The sequence below is a fragment of the Hirsutella rhossiliensis genome (assembly GCF_020360975.1).
Source record: "Hirsutella rhossiliensis strain HR02 chromosome Unknown scaffold00013, whole genome shotgun sequence".
Lineage (NCBI taxonomy): Eukaryota > Fungi > Ascomycota > Sordariomycetes > Hypocreales > Ophiocordycipitaceae > Hirsutella > Hirsutella rhossiliensis.
This window is the reverse complement of record NW_025408679.1, coordinates 325,364-338,899: the sequence shown is the minus strand read 5'-3', so window position 1 is coordinate 338,899 and position 13,536 is coordinate 325,364. Positions and strand designations below refer to the sequence as shown.

General features: G+C 59.5%; 6 protein-coding genes across 6 annotated transcripts; 2 read left to right on the top strand and 4 right to left on the bottom strand.

Moving 5' to 3' along the window:
• Positions 1 to 908: 908 nt before the first annotated feature.
• HRG_09555 (ADP-ribosylation factor family domain-containing protein) lies at positions 909 to 1,615 on the top strand (the record flags this gene model as incomplete). The annotated part of the gene is made up of 2 exons (XM_044868026.1): positions 909 to 957; positions 1,026 to 1,615. The coding sequence occupies 2 exons, from the start codon at positions 909 to 911 to the stop codon at positions 1,613 to 1,615; spliced, it is 639 nt and encodes a 212-aa protein (XP_044716607.1).
• A 272-nt stretch (positions 1,616 to 1,887) lies between these two features.
• HRG_09554 (3' exoribonuclease family protein) lies at positions 1,888 to 2,873 on the bottom strand (the record flags this gene model as incomplete). Its single annotated transcript, XM_044868025.1, has 2 exons — positions 1,888 to 2,605; positions 2,707 to 2,873. The coding sequence occupies 2 exons, from the start codon at positions 2,871 to 2,873 to the stop codon at positions 1,888 to 1,890; spliced, it is 885 nt and encodes a 294-aa protein (XP_044716606.1).
• A 414-nt stretch (positions 2,874 to 3,287) lies between these two features.
• Positions 3,288 to 4,588, bottom strand: HRG_09553 (glycosyl hydrolases family 18 domain-containing protein; the record flags this gene model as incomplete). Its single annotated transcript, XM_044868024.1, has 4 exons — positions 3,288 to 3,800; positions 3,861 to 4,084; positions 4,151 to 4,437; positions 4,509 to 4,588. 4 exons carry the CDS (start codon positions 4,586 to 4,588, stop codon positions 3,288 to 3,290), a joined length of 1,104 nt encoding a protein of 367 aa, XP_044716605.1.
• Positions 4,589 to 6,493: 1,905 nt separating this feature from the next.
• Positions 6,494 to 8,253, top strand: HRG_09552 (major facilitator superfamily domain-containing protein; the record flags this gene model as incomplete). The annotated part of the gene is made up of 4 exons (XM_044868023.1): positions 6,494 to 6,803; positions 6,856 to 6,895; positions 6,973 to 7,179; positions 7,239 to 8,253. 4 exons carry the CDS (start codon positions 6,494 to 6,496, stop codon positions 8,251 to 8,253), a joined length of 1,572 nt encoding a protein of 523 aa, XP_044716604.1.
• Positions 8,254 to 9,137: 884 nt separating this feature from the next.
• On the bottom strand, positions 9,138 to 12,054 carry HRG_09551 (pre-mRNA-splicing factor 38B; the record flags this gene model as incomplete). Its single annotated transcript, XM_044868022.1, has 6 exons — positions 9,138 to 9,783; positions 9,844 to 10,345; positions 10,445 to 11,047; positions 11,108 to 11,785; positions 11,846 to 11,955; positions 12,014 to 12,054. The coding sequence occupies 6 exons, from the start codon at positions 12,052 to 12,054 to the stop codon at positions 9,138 to 9,140; spliced, it is 2,580 nt and encodes an 859-aa protein (XP_044716603.1).
• Positions 12,055 to 12,671: 617 nt separating this feature from the next.
• HRG_09550 (ras family domain-containing protein) lies at positions 12,672 to 13,501 on the bottom strand (the record flags this gene model as incomplete). Its single annotated transcript, XM_044868021.1, has 4 exons — positions 12,672 to 12,937; positions 12,983 to 13,234; positions 13,294 to 13,357; positions 13,427 to 13,501. The coding sequence occupies 4 exons, from the start codon at positions 13,499 to 13,501 to the stop codon at positions 12,672 to 12,674; spliced, it is 657 nt and encodes a 218-aa protein (XP_044716602.1).
• Between the last annotated feature and the right edge of the window lie 35 nt (positions 13,502 to 13,536).

Sequence of the window (13,536 nt, the reverse complement as noted above, 5' to 3'; positions counted from 1 at the left end):
CGCGGGCGCCAGGCTCTCTCGACGGGAGCCGACGGACGGAGAGGGCGGCTGAGAAAGTGTGCAAGTTTGTTGCGGCGCTGGTTTGAGGTCGGGAAAAGAAAGGACCCTTGTCGAGTCTCTTCGGCCGACACTCTGTCCTTGAGAGCAAGCAAGCAGGTACGGATACGAGCTCGGGTACATTTGTTTACGTACGGATACCCGCTAACAATCCAAGGTCTCGTCACTAGTACAGATAACCGCTAAGCGTCCCGATGCTACCGGACACACGGCACGGCAGGGTAACTGAGGGTACAGCGCAGGTACTGTACATGCTCTGTGCAACGACCACCTCTGTCAAGCAGGAGGTACCTCGGGCCATTCATCGGTCAGGCAGGCCGCTAAGGAAGCACGGCACAGGGGCAGGCGGAGTTGAGCCCGACAGCGGGAGCGAATGGTGCTGTTGAAATGGGTATTCGTATAGTTACTCAGTGCTCATCTCAAACCAGGAGATGGGGTCTCTTATAAGGTATTACCGTTACGGGTGAACCTGCGCTTTGCACTTGACAGCTTACCTACACGTGTACCTGGCCCCCACGTAAAGTGCCGTGCTCGTACGATCCGGTACAATGGTCTCATCCCACGTGTCTGGAGGCACTTGCACTTGGTACCTGCGAAGTACTTCGCGCCTACTACGTACTCCGTAGGTACTCCGTAGAGCCATATGCGCTTCCGCCACAACTTCAACTCGCGACGTCTTTGGACTCTCCCATCGCGAACCACCAGCAAAGACCGCTACTGCTGCCACCGCCGACGCCTCCGATCCATTGAGTCGCCCCGAGCGCAACCCCCATGACGCCGTCGCCGAGGAGGCAACGGCAGCAGCGGTAACAGCCACGAGAAACGGTCCGCGGCGAGGATCGAGGCCCAAAATGTACCACCTCGCCAGGGGCCTCTACCTCTATGCGACGAGCAAAGAAGGTCCGCCAGCCCGTCTGCCTCGGCCCCTTGCCCCTTGCCCCTTGCCCCTCGCCGCTGACCTCACTCAGAGTACTCCGTCATCCTCCTCGGCCTCGACAATGCTGGCAAGACGACGTTCCACGAGCAGGTCAAGTCGCTCTTTATCCCCGACGCCGCCGAGCCCAAGCTCAAGACGGTCCCGACTGTCGGCCAAAACGTCTCCACCATCACCCTCCCGGACATGTACCTCAAGCTGTGGGACGTCGGCGGCCAGATGTCCCTGCGCAACCTGTGGCAGAGCTACTACGCCAGCTGCCACGCCATCGTCTTCATTATCGACAGCACTGACATTGGCGATGGCTCTCTCGACGGCGACGACGGCGGCCGCCTTGAAGAGTGCCGCCTCGTCCTCGAGGACGTGCTGCAGCACTCGGAGACCGAGGGCGTGCCCTTGCTCATCCTCGCCAACAAACAGGACTGCGAGGACTGCGTCGAGACGATTCGCATCAAGGAGGGGCTCGTCAAAAAGGTCATGGAGGGCGACAAAGCCAGCAGCATCCGCGACTCGAGGGTGCTGTCCATGAGCGCCCTGACGGGAGACGGTGTTAGAGAGGCCGTCGACTGGGTACGGACGAGGGTCCAATGGAATAAGGAGTCCCGACCGCCAGTCATGAGGTAGCGGCCGTTGATGTGCTACGGGCCCTCTTGGGCGGGTGCGTGGTCGAGTGACATTTGGCGCGGCGTCTTGGATGTATAGATTTCTAGCCTGTCGTCGCCGCTAGCGACTGACAAGGGCGGTGCCAGCTATGGCGACTACTTGCATTTCTCACCGGCACATAGAGACGTTGATATTCTTGGTTTGGGGGGTATCGTCATGCCTCATATTTTGTTCTACCATGGTGCGCCTCGGCCAACAGAGGGGGGGGGAGGGGGAGACGCTTGGCCCCCCTCTCACCTCTCGTTCTCCGCCGTCAGCTCTGCCAGTAGGCCCCCCTTGTTTCTCCGCTTGTCGTCATCTCCCAGTTTCCTGTCTACCAGATCCGTAAACTCCTTGGACTTGTTGAGCGCCGTCTGGGCGCACTGTACGAATATCGGCGCGTCAATGTCGCTGCCCCCAAGCTTGGACACCTGGCATATCTCGCCGTGCTTGTTGAGGCTGAAGGTGCAGCTGCTGACCCTCAGCTGCTCCTCGAGCCAGGTGGTATCCAGCAGGACGGCGTCGCCCCCGTCGCCAAAGAAGCTAAAGGTGACGCAAAAGGGCGAGTGCAGCCAGCTCAGCAGCACGGGCTCCCGCTCGGCGGGCGTGTAGACGGTCAGCGTCTCGCCCTGCATGCTCGTCTCGGGCTTGCGGAAGTGGCGCAGCGCCGCGACGACGGCCAGGCACGCCGTGTCGAGCAGGTTGCCGTCATGCGAGAGGACGTGCACGTCGACGCGGACAGACCAGCACTTTTGTCCCGCAACCAGGCACAGCGACTCGGTGTCGAGGGCGCCCGACCGCCGTATCGTCTTTTCCAGCAGCCGCGACAGCAGGACTTCGGTCTCGGTCGGGCGGTTGGCTTCGAAGGAGGGGGCCACCATGGGGCCGAGCTCCGAGGTGATTGTGAAGACGCCGTCAAAGGGGCGGTCCGTGAAGGGGACCGTCACTTCGGCTGAGACCTTGGCCACAACTCTGAAGGGGAGGGGTAGATGGTGTGATTAGCAAACAGCCTCCTTCATTTTCTCCCCCCACTACCATTCCATATGAACGGACAATAGCATGACGGGACACACCTCGTCTTGCCGCACCGGACATCTGCGACGCCATATTCATCGTCGGCAAAGGCGAGCTGCAGCGGCCGGAACTGGTCGAATTTGCGGTTGTCCAGGCGCAGCCCTTCTTCCAGGGCCCTTGACACAAAGGTCTTTTCCGAGAGGGAGGGCGAGGCTTCGCGAGGCATGGCGGCGCCTGTCAAGATGCGCTTCAATTGGGCCGACGAAGATCCTCTGGTCCGCGCTTGGCATCTCGGTGAATTGCGTCCGAGATCGTGATGGCGGCTGATAATTCTGCCGGGCGGTGTGGCTCGACAACTCGATAGGACCCACTCTCCACTGCCTCTGGAAAGAACACGGGCAGATAGCCAGATACAATCCTGGACCACCTCAACTGAGGCTCAACTTACGAAGCGCGTATTTCGGATCGGCACATTTCACTCGACGTCCTGGGAGCAATGACATGCCAACAACTGTTGTGTTCGCAAAGGAACCGCAAGATGGCTTACAAGCTAAGCTGTCCTTGGGTCGAACTCGCGTCCGCAATTTTCCCTCTAAATACACATTGAAGGCATCGCCTTAAGTCCTAACGGCACCGACCCTCACAGCTCCTTGACGCCCGCCTGCATGGCCTTTATGTGACCCCAGTCGTTGCTGTCCTCGGTCATGCTCCAGGCAAAGACACCGCCGAGCTGCATGGGCTTGACGATGTCGTTGAACTTGCGAGTCACGAGCTGGGGCGTGTCCCAGGTCCAGTACTTCTTGGTCGCCGGGTCCCAGTACCACTGGCCTCCACGCTCAGAGTCCAGGTTGCCCTTCTTCAGGGCCTCGGCGAAGGCGGGGTCGCTGAAACTCTGCGTCTCAAACGTTACGGCCCCAGATTTTTGCGTGTCGGTGCCGTTCTCAAACTCGAGCAGAACAGTCGGGCAGCCGACGGACTGCGTGCACTCGCCGTCTGTCTCGAAAAACTTGGCGTAAAGAGCGAAGCCGAGATTCATCTTGCTGGCATTCACGCCGAGCTCCATGTACATTTCGATTGTTGCCTTGGAGTCCACGACGGAGCTTTGGTGGTTGGTCACGTTGTCTCGGCGGTTCATGATGTCGTACGTCATGACCTGATGGAGCACACACTGTCAGCCAACGACCGCTCGCTCTGGAAGCCGCTCGTCACTCACGTTGACAAAATCGACGGCTGCGTTGACCTTGGGCATTTGCTCAGCGGTGTAGGCAATCAAGTCGGGCTTCCTGGCGGGCACGGCGATGGACAGCTCCTTGTCTCCAATGGCCTGCTTGATCTCGGACAGGAGCATCGGATACGACTCGATCTCGCTCGTCTTCTTATCGTTGGTTATGTTCTTGTAGTCCTCGCCGTTGCCACCGGGGTACTCCCAGTCAACGTCTGTCAAAGGGGTCAGCGGGCATGCTGGGCGAGGATGAGACGTATGGGCTTGGGCCAGCAACTCACCCACGCAGTCATAGCCCAGCTTCTCGACGGTGTTGGCCACGTTCTTGGCAAAGGTCTTGCGGGACTCGTCGGTGGCAGCGCCGATGCCGAAGCCCTCGAGGTCGCCCCAGCCGCCAATGGCCATGCACACCTTTGTTCCGCTGTCAAACATTTCGCGGATCTCATTGAGAGGCTTGAAGGGAGTGTATTCGGAGCCGTTGTTGAAGGTGGCGGAGGGAGCAAAGGCCGTGATGACAACGTTGACGCCGGCGGTGATGTCCTTGGGGGGGAGAGTGGTGAGGTGGTATCTGAGACGAGATCAGAAAGACGCCGGCACGATTGGCAAGTTTTGCTTGCTTAGACGCGATGGTGAACTCACTGGTCCAAGTACATGATGTATCTCGGGCCAGCCGAGGCAGCAGTGGCTGCAGCCAAGACGTCCGACGCGGAACAGCGCATCGCGGTTGGGGTATGGAGCTTGAATGAGAGTGGGCGACGACGAAGGGTGGCGCTGCCTTGCAGGCTCAAGGGAAGTGAGTAGTGTGAGAGTTTGATTTTGGTTGTTTCAAGGTGAAAAGAAGGGTCGAGGCTTGCGAGCCAGAGAGGTCGAGAGAGAGAATTAGGCCGTCAAGGCTTGAAGTTGATTAGGGAGAGTATGCGTGTGTGTCTTGCTCTCCCTCTCTTTTTCGAGAGTCTCCGGCATGGGACTCGGGCATTTATAGGGGCACGGGATGGGGAAGAATTCATTGATCTGGATCAGGAGCTAGAAGGGAACTCGCCGGTCACTTCGACCGAACGCATTATTGAATTCCGGGACGTCAATCACGCACGGCAGCTAACAAGAAGGCGCATGGATGAGACGACAAGGCTTCTGGAAGCCTGGCGGCCACGCTTGACTGGTTGTTTTGCATCTCATGTTCTTAGAGGAAGTCGAGGGTTTAGAGTCGCCCCCGCGGCATGCTTACCTACCAGCTTTTCCCCTGTTTGCTGGATGCTGTGGCAGCTGTGGGATGGCCTGAACTTCTGAAGTTGAACTGCACTAACAAGTTCCCGGGGCGATCCCTCTCTCTCTCGCGGACGAACCATATCGAGACCGCGGCCGCTTACTCTAGCCCATCACTGACCAACGGCGGCGTCTAGACTTTTGGGCTTTCGTCTTCAGCCTCAAGCCCTCAACCACCAAGTATTCGAAATGGAATTGATATTCCGCAGTCCCAACCCGGCATCATTGTTCTGACCGGGTTATTTGCTTCCAATAACGGCCCCGAAATACGAGAGGCAAGACGTGTCTGTGAAACAAGAAAAGTACAGTACAGTACAGTAGGTACTTAACTTATGTCGTCAAACCGCCTGCATGTGCGCCTCGGACGCACAATCCCTTTTTGCCAAGCCGAGGACGGGGGGGAGAGGGGGAGAGAGCGTTCCTCGGCGCCTTCCTCCAACCCCCACGCTGATACAGTGCTATGTACAGTGTGGCACAGTACGGGCCAGCTCACCTCGCTTTCTCACCGCCCGTCCCTACGGCCAACAAGCAACTCGGCCATTATCACCACTCGTCATTCTCCGCCCTTTTCGAAGCGTCGGCCAATCATCCTCGCATCGGCAATGTCAACGGACTGCAACCACCACTAGGCTCTGTACACGCAGCGTCTTGGGCCCGCATCAACAGCGCCCCAGGTCCCCGAGACGATGGAACCGCTGCCGTGCCGTCCTGTCGTTTTCCATGCAGTCATGCCATGATGCAAAGCTCGAGTGACGGGTGTCATGTGTCACGTCTATCTTGCATCCTCGTCGGCGGATGACAACGGGGGACGGCCCGCGTCGTCGTCGGCCTGACCACTTGTCTCACCTCGCACCCTTTACGTGCAGGACCTATCTTTGGAAACCACCGTTTCATCCAACATCTTTCAGCCCCTCGAGCTCGCCCGCCCTCTAGCAAGGGTCGCCGTGGTTGGCTGCGGCCGCAAGCCACAGAGAGAGAGAACACAACGCCCGTTGTCAAAAATGGAAGGCCACGAGCCCTTTCGCCCTGTCTTCGCTCTACCTTCTCGATTGAATAGCCGTCTCTGCCCGCAAGGACATGAGAGGCGCCCTGTGCCCAATGACCCTGGCCTGCAACCTCTTCGGCACTGCTGCTGAGCATGTCCCGACCAGCCAGAAACCAACCTGAGACAGGCCTCTTTGTCGCTGGCATGGAGGCCGTTTCTACGGCGGCGCGCGTTTGCCGTGCAAGACATTCAAGCATGCGCTTTTATACCAAACCCATCTGACTAAAGAGTCCTCAATGCTCGTCCTACCGTCTGCATCCCGCTCGGCCCCAGTACTTGAGCTCTCTCCTTGCATCATAGATCCACCACGCTCGCCATGGACGAGACCACCGCCCTCCTCGGCAGCCAGTCGCCGCCTAATGATGCCCGAGTGCCGCCATCATGTCGAGGACGGAAACCACAGACTATTGTGCTTCTCTTGTCCCTCCTCGTCCTTTTCCTGTCCTGCTCCGACTCTCTGAGCGCTGTCCCCTCGACCAGGCTACTCGAGGACGCCATTTGTCGTCGCTACACCGTCCGCAATGCCACGGAAGCTCCCATCGACGAGCAATCATGCAAGGCAGACTCAGTCCAGTCCGAGCTTGCCTATTTGAAAGGCCTCATGGACACCCTCGAGGCCGCCATTGGTTCGTCGTCTTCCTCTCTCGCCATCAGCACGCGTCCACTAACACCCGCCAGGTCTGCTGGTTGCCTTCCCATACGCCGCCCTTTCCGACAAGTAACCATCTCCTCCTTTCTTCCAATCCCTCACTCGTCGCTGGGAACATGAGCAAGAGCTGACTCGGGCCTCGGCAGGATCGGACGAAAACCCATCTTGCTACTCTTCATTACCGGCTACTTCCTCTCCTCGGCATGGAACGCCCTTGTCATTTACCGCTCAGAGACGCTGCTCCCCCATACCGTCCTCTTTTCGCCGGCATTCTTTCTCATAGGTGGCGGGAGATGCGTCGTCATCTCTGCCCTCCACTCCGCCGTATCCGATGTGACGACTGATGACCACAGGCATGTCTCCATCTCCCCGATCATGGCCGCCCGGAAGCTAACTCGACGCGTTGTTTTAGGGCATCGGGGTTTCTCGCCATCATGTTTGGGACCCTGGCGGGGTCCTTTATTGGACCTGTCGTATCGTCGGGTCTCATGCAAATCACCTCTCCATGGGTTCCATACCTCATTAGCTTCGGCATCATGCTTCTTGGAGCGGCCATGCTGCTGCTGATTCCCGAGACGTTGTCCCCGAGAAAGCTAGATGCGGACAAGCAAGAGCCCATCGACGACACAACCAGGTCCATGCTCAACTGGCACCTTCGACGTTGTGTCGCACAGCTCAAGGAGTCGCTCGACTTGCTGAGGCAGCCCGCCTTGGCCGTCCTCCTCGTCACCTTCCTTGCCCCCATGCCCATGATGGCGGCAACAAGTCAGTTTTTTGTCCAGTACGTCAGCAAGCGCTTCGAATGGTCGCTCGCTGCCGCCGGCTACCTGCTCTCTCTCCGCGGGACCGTCAACATGCTGCTTCTGCTCGTCATCCTGCCGGGCCTCTCCACGATGCTCCTGTCGCGAGCCACGGCCAAGGGACGGTCTGGAGCCGCCAAGGACCGCGTCCTCGCCCAGTCCTCCGCCGTCGCCCTCACGCTTGGCTGTCTGCTCATGGCCAGCGACCGCATCTACGTCGTCGTCACCGGCCTAGTCGTCAACACGCTTGGCGCCGGACTAGCGGCCGTGTGCAGGTCCTTGGCCGCCTACCTCGTCAGCGCCCACCACACGGCTAAGCTGCAGACCCTGATCGGCATGACCGAGGCGCTAGGCTCGCTCTTCGCTGGCCCTGCCCTGGCCGGCATGCTCTCTGCCGGCATGAAGAGCGAGGGCGCTTGGATGGGGCTGCCATATCTTGGCCTGGCCGCCTTTCTCTCCCTAACCACCCTGCTACCTCTTTTCTTTGTACGTTTCCCTGCAGGGCTGACAGCCCAGGCCTCCGATGACGACACCGACCCCGCGTTTGCTTGCGCGCGGGGTCTGGACGGAGGCTGCCCCTTGGGATCTCACTGCCCTGGACATGCACCCTTTGGCTCTGCGGCTTGAAACAAGCCGCTTACACGTGCTAGTCACTCGACATCTCTTTTCTTTCTCTTGTGTTGGAAATTCCTCCCATACCCTTGTCGGCTGCATAATCTTCGTTGAACAAAGTACAAACTTCAGGATGGCTTTTCTAGTCCTCGACGCCATTTATTCTCCTTTCTTGTCTTGTATTTCTCTTTATTCCTACAAGGGCTACATCTTCCTCTCAGGACCAGGTACAGCATAGGGCTACTATAGGCTGGCACACTTTTGATGGCCAACCTCGTGTGTCTCCCGCGCCACGTGGCACCCCGTAGCCGTCTTCAGCAACCCCTCCTCTCGAACCGTCCCGTCCTGTGGCCTCGACTCCCTTGGGCTTCATCAGGGGTAGAGATTGCTCCGGGGTATCGTCTTTTTTTTTGTCGTTCTCTCTTTTTGTTTCCGTTGTTTTCGCCGGCCAATCGAGACCATGGCCATTGTTGCATACCCTGCGTTTCCACTGATCTGCTGACCGTAGACGGGGTGAGCTCCACCGGTCCTCGGTTTTCTTCCTCTTACTGACACCCGGGGAAAGGGGGGGACAGACAGCGTCACGTCCAGGGTTCCCCTCACCTCCCAAATCATCCGCGGTACCCGCCATCAAACCAGGCTTCTTCTCCCCTTTCAGACAACCGCCCCCACCTTTCCGAAGTCGTGAAGACAGATGACGATTATAGTTACACTCGAAAGCGCACGCGAGCGCGCAAGCCACCTCTCCCTTGTTCCTTTTATGCGAGAGACAAGATGTGAACGAAGAGGAGGAAAAAACCGAAGAGTGCGCGCAAACTGCCGAGTGGTAGGTGGCTGTTGCTGCTGTTTTAGGGCCGACCCACGCGATGCCCCCGCGAGCGACCCTCACGATGGTCGTACTAGTCCCACCGCCCGCCCTCGCGCTCGGCCTCGAGACGCCGCATGCGCTCCTCGTCCCCGTCCCGCGCCTCGCTGCGCCTGCTGGGCCGCCGCGCCTTGCGCCCGCCGTCGTCGCCACTGTCGCGCCCGCGCTTCGACCCGGCCAGCCCCGCGAAGCCTGCCATCCGCTGGGCCTCCTTGAGCAGCCGCTCCCGATTGCGCGCCTCGCGCTCCAGCGTGTGCGCGTCCTTGGCCGTGCCGACCTTGCCGGCGCCTCCGTGGGAGTCGTGCTGGTCGCGGTCGGCGCGGTGGTCATGCGATGCGCGAGAGCCCGAGGCCCGGCCGCCCTGGCCGCGTGGGCCGCTCGGAGCGTCGAGCGCCTTGTCCGGCGACGACGATCTGCGGCTGACCGAAGGACGCGCGGTGCTGCTGCCATGTCGAAGATCCCTCTCGCGGTCCTTTCCCTTCTGTCGCTCCCTGCGCTCCTTCCGATCCTTGTCGCGGTCGCCGTCCCTGTCACGACGTCGTGAGTGCTCATAGTCACGATCACGATCACGCTCGCGGTCGCGATCATGGGAGCGGCGAGATCGGTGGCCCGACTTCTGGCGGTCATCTTCACGATGTCTGTCTCGATCTCTCCGACTGTCGTGCTCCCGGTCCTTGTGGCTGCGATGGACTGGTTTCCTAGACTCGTCAGGGGACGCGGACCGCGACTTCTCGGCATACTTGTCCTCCCTTGGGTTGCGGTGCTCGTCGTCATGGTGTCGTCGGCTGCTTCGCGCCTTCTTGCGGCGGTGGCTGTCGTCCATTTCGCCGACGTCTGCCGAAGGGGAACGGCGACGCCTTTCCCGGTGAGAGCTCTTGCGGCTGCGGCTGCGGCTGCGGCTGCGACTCTGGGCCCTGTTACCTTTGCGTGACCCTGAGCGCGAGCGGTCTCGGCTTTGGGGCAGGACGTCGCGACTGCCCAGGTCAGGCACGTCATGGCCCACGGATCGTCCTCGACTGAGGTCACGCGAAGAGCCAGTGGTCTTTTCATTCTCACGGTCAGGGGATCTACTCCTTGGACGAGAAGTGCCATCGGCGGCCGCCTGCTCCTCGGCTCCTACCGTGCTCGCCGAGGCCGGCGCGGCGTCCACTTGGTAGCCCCGAGCTCGGAGATGGTGGAGGCTGGTGTTCGGCAGGCCCTGTCTCATGGCTTTGGGGCCAGTCGGGGCGTTGATGGGCACGTCTGGCGTAGATAAGACTGAGCGGATGGTTCCACGCTCGCTGGTGGCGGTCCCCTTGTTATGGGACATGGTTCCGGCAGTCTCATTGCCTAGGTTCTCACGGGATGCAGGTTGGCTCATGTCCCCGTGTGCCACGTCTGCATCACCGCCTTGTCCAGGCTTTTGTCCCGTGCCCTGGCTTCCTTCGTCGCCAATCTGTCTGGCAAGGCCGACAGCGTGCTCGCCTGCCGGTTCGCCGTCTCCCTTTGCGTCTGAAACGAGCTGTCCTTGAGTAGAGTGGCCGGGTCCATGCTGTGACTGGTAACCTTGGTCCTGGGGGTTCGCCATGCCGCCGTCCTGGTGGTATCCGCCTCGGCTGTGTCCGCTATAGTAGCCGCGGCCGCGGCCTCGACCACGCCCGAAGTTGTTGCGGCGATAGTCATTGAACTGACCGTAATTGCCTTGATTGTATCCTGTCTGGAATCCTGCGTTAAAGCTCCCATAATCACCGGTGCCCATGCCGAGACCACTTTGATTGTAATTATTCTGGTCGAAACTCCACGACTGTGAACCGTTCCAGTTATTATTGGAGCCTTGTCCGAAACCCCCTCCGTAGCCTCCCATGCCGTTCATGCCGTTCATGCCGTTCATGCCGTTCATGCCCATGCCTTGAAAGCCACCGTTCATGTACATGCTTTGCATCGTCATCGGGTCCATGCCCATGCCTGCAAATGCGTTAGCTCTTGCGCGAAGGCGGTCGAGGCGCCAAGGAGGAGGCGCCGTACCCATCATGGGAAAGCCGCCAAACGAGTTGCCGCCCATCCCGTTTTGCATGGACATCATCATTTGCATCTGGTTGAAGTCGCCGGACCCGGGAAACACCATGCTGTTGGAGAAGCCGCTGTCCATGCCGTAGTTGTTGTGGTCGGTGCCCTCACCCTCGGGGACTTTGGCCTCGTCTGTTGCAGCTTGCTTCGGATCCACGGGGCCATTGGTAACACGAGCTTCGAGGGCTTCTTCAGCTGCAGAGCCCGATGGACCATGACGATCCCCTTGCTGTGGGACTTGAGCGTCACCAGACTCTTGCTCCTTTTGGCTTGGCAGGCCCGACGAGGTCTCAGTATCAGGCCGCGTGGCAGCTGCCTTGTCAGCGCCCTGAGTCGCATCTGGCACAGAAGAGGCTGCAGGTGCTTCTTGGGCAGGTGCAGTTCCATTGGCGTCGTCTTTAGCAGCTGCTTCTTTGGCACTCGGTTCTGCGACTGGCAGAGACGTTTTCGCGGCATCAACGGGGGTGGCTGGGGCAGAAGCCTTGGGTTCTTTGGGACGATTTGCTTCCCTCTTCTTCTCGGCCGTGCGAAGAAAGACTCGGATCGTAGTGCGCAGCGACTTGTTTGGGTTGCAATCCTCGGCAGCCAGAGGGGAATGTTCGCAGACTGGGCATGAAGGTGGGAGGTTGGATTGACCTAGCGAGGTGTTAGAAAAAGAAAAGTGCTGGGGGTACCAAAGCTTCTCGTTAGTCGTACACGTCTCGCAAATAGCCTGTTCGCAGCAGGGAAGGCGAAAGGCGTTGACGGCAAGCTTGCTGCAGATGGCGCATCGAAGCTTAATGGGAATGTCGTCGGGCGAGAGCGAGCTGGAGGGACTGTCAGCCATTATGCAAGCTCCAAGTCTGTCGGCACCGAGAAGCGCACCTGATGAGCTCGGCCTGAGCGTCTGAAATGGACGAAGCCATGTCGTCGGCAGCCGGGTTTTCGGGCCCGCTACCTCGACTGCATGGGTGGAGGCGCGATGTTTGTTGGGGGTTCGGTTCGGAGTGACAGGTTTGGCCACGTCACAAACGTGACCGGTAATGATTTGTGGCACTGGAGAGCATGCGAGTGATTGGCGACGGGCGAATTTGCTGGGAGAGAGAGAAGGCTGAGGATGTCTGAGGTGAGGAGTTTTGACGCGCTCGATGAAAAGCGGGCCTGTCTAGAGGGAGCTCGGGTGGGGTCACGTGAGCGCCATCTGCGTCCTCGGCAAGTCTGCCAGGCAGGAAGAGCAGTGACGGGCACCAACAGACGTTGAATCACTGGCTGGCTATTGTCATCAACACTGACTGAACACAGATGCGTTCATTGCGTGTCCCGTGTCACATTTCAAGCCCAGCCATCAGGGCCAAACAGCTGCATATCTAACGAGACGAACGACATTAAAAGAGCAAACAATGACTTGATGACTCCCAAAACGCAAGCTTGACTCCGAAATCCCCGATTCGGCGCTGGACGCCATCGACTACTTGCCAGGGCAAACAGGGGTCGAGGAAGAAAACAGCCGCACCTGGTCCATAGTATAAAGAAAGCGGTGGCCCTAGCAGGCGCAGCCGTCCTTGGCTCCCGCGTCCCGGGGCCCTCCCAAGTTGACTCTCTGCTCCTCGCCTGCCCTGGTGGCGGCCGCACTAGCGCCGGCCGCCCTCGCCGACTTCAGGGACGTCTCAGGAATTGCGTTTGCAATCGCCGTGAAGACCTCGGATACATTGTGGCCCGTCTTGGCGCTCGTCTCGAAGAATAGCAGGCTCTCCTCCTCGGCGTAGGCTTGGGCCTCCTCCGTCGAGACCTTGCGAGCGTCACCAGAACCTTGGCCATCATCGGCATCCTCTCCCTCGGGGGGGGCCGACTCGCCAGCCAGATCGAGCTTGTTTCCCACCAGGGCTATGACGATTCCCGGCGAGGCTTGTCTCTGCAGTTCGGCGACCCAGTGTTTGGCCTTGACGAGAGAGGTTGGCTTAGTGAGGTCGTAGACGACGAGGGCGGCCTGGGCATTTCGGTAGTACATGGGCGCAAGTGAGGCGAACCTCTCCTGGCCCGCCGTGTCCCAGATCTCGAATTTGATTGTCCGGGTGGGCAGGTTGCATTTTTGGGTCAAAAAGGCCGCTGAGCACGTTCCAGTCAGCATATCAGGCATTAAATGCGAGGCCATGGGCGGGACTCACCACCAATAGTAGGCTCCTTGTTCTCCTGGAAGTCGTTATTGACGAACCGCAGGACCAGCGATGACTGCATGCAACGTTCATCAGCACTGCGAAATCTCGGGGTCGAGCATGGCAGGGCTCATAGCAACGCTACCTTTCCAACGGCAGCCTCGCCCAAGAGCACCAGCTTGACGCTGCTGCTCGGCTTGGGAGCATTCGTATCCGCCATCTCTGCAACGCCGGCCGGATCGAGTTGCGACTCTG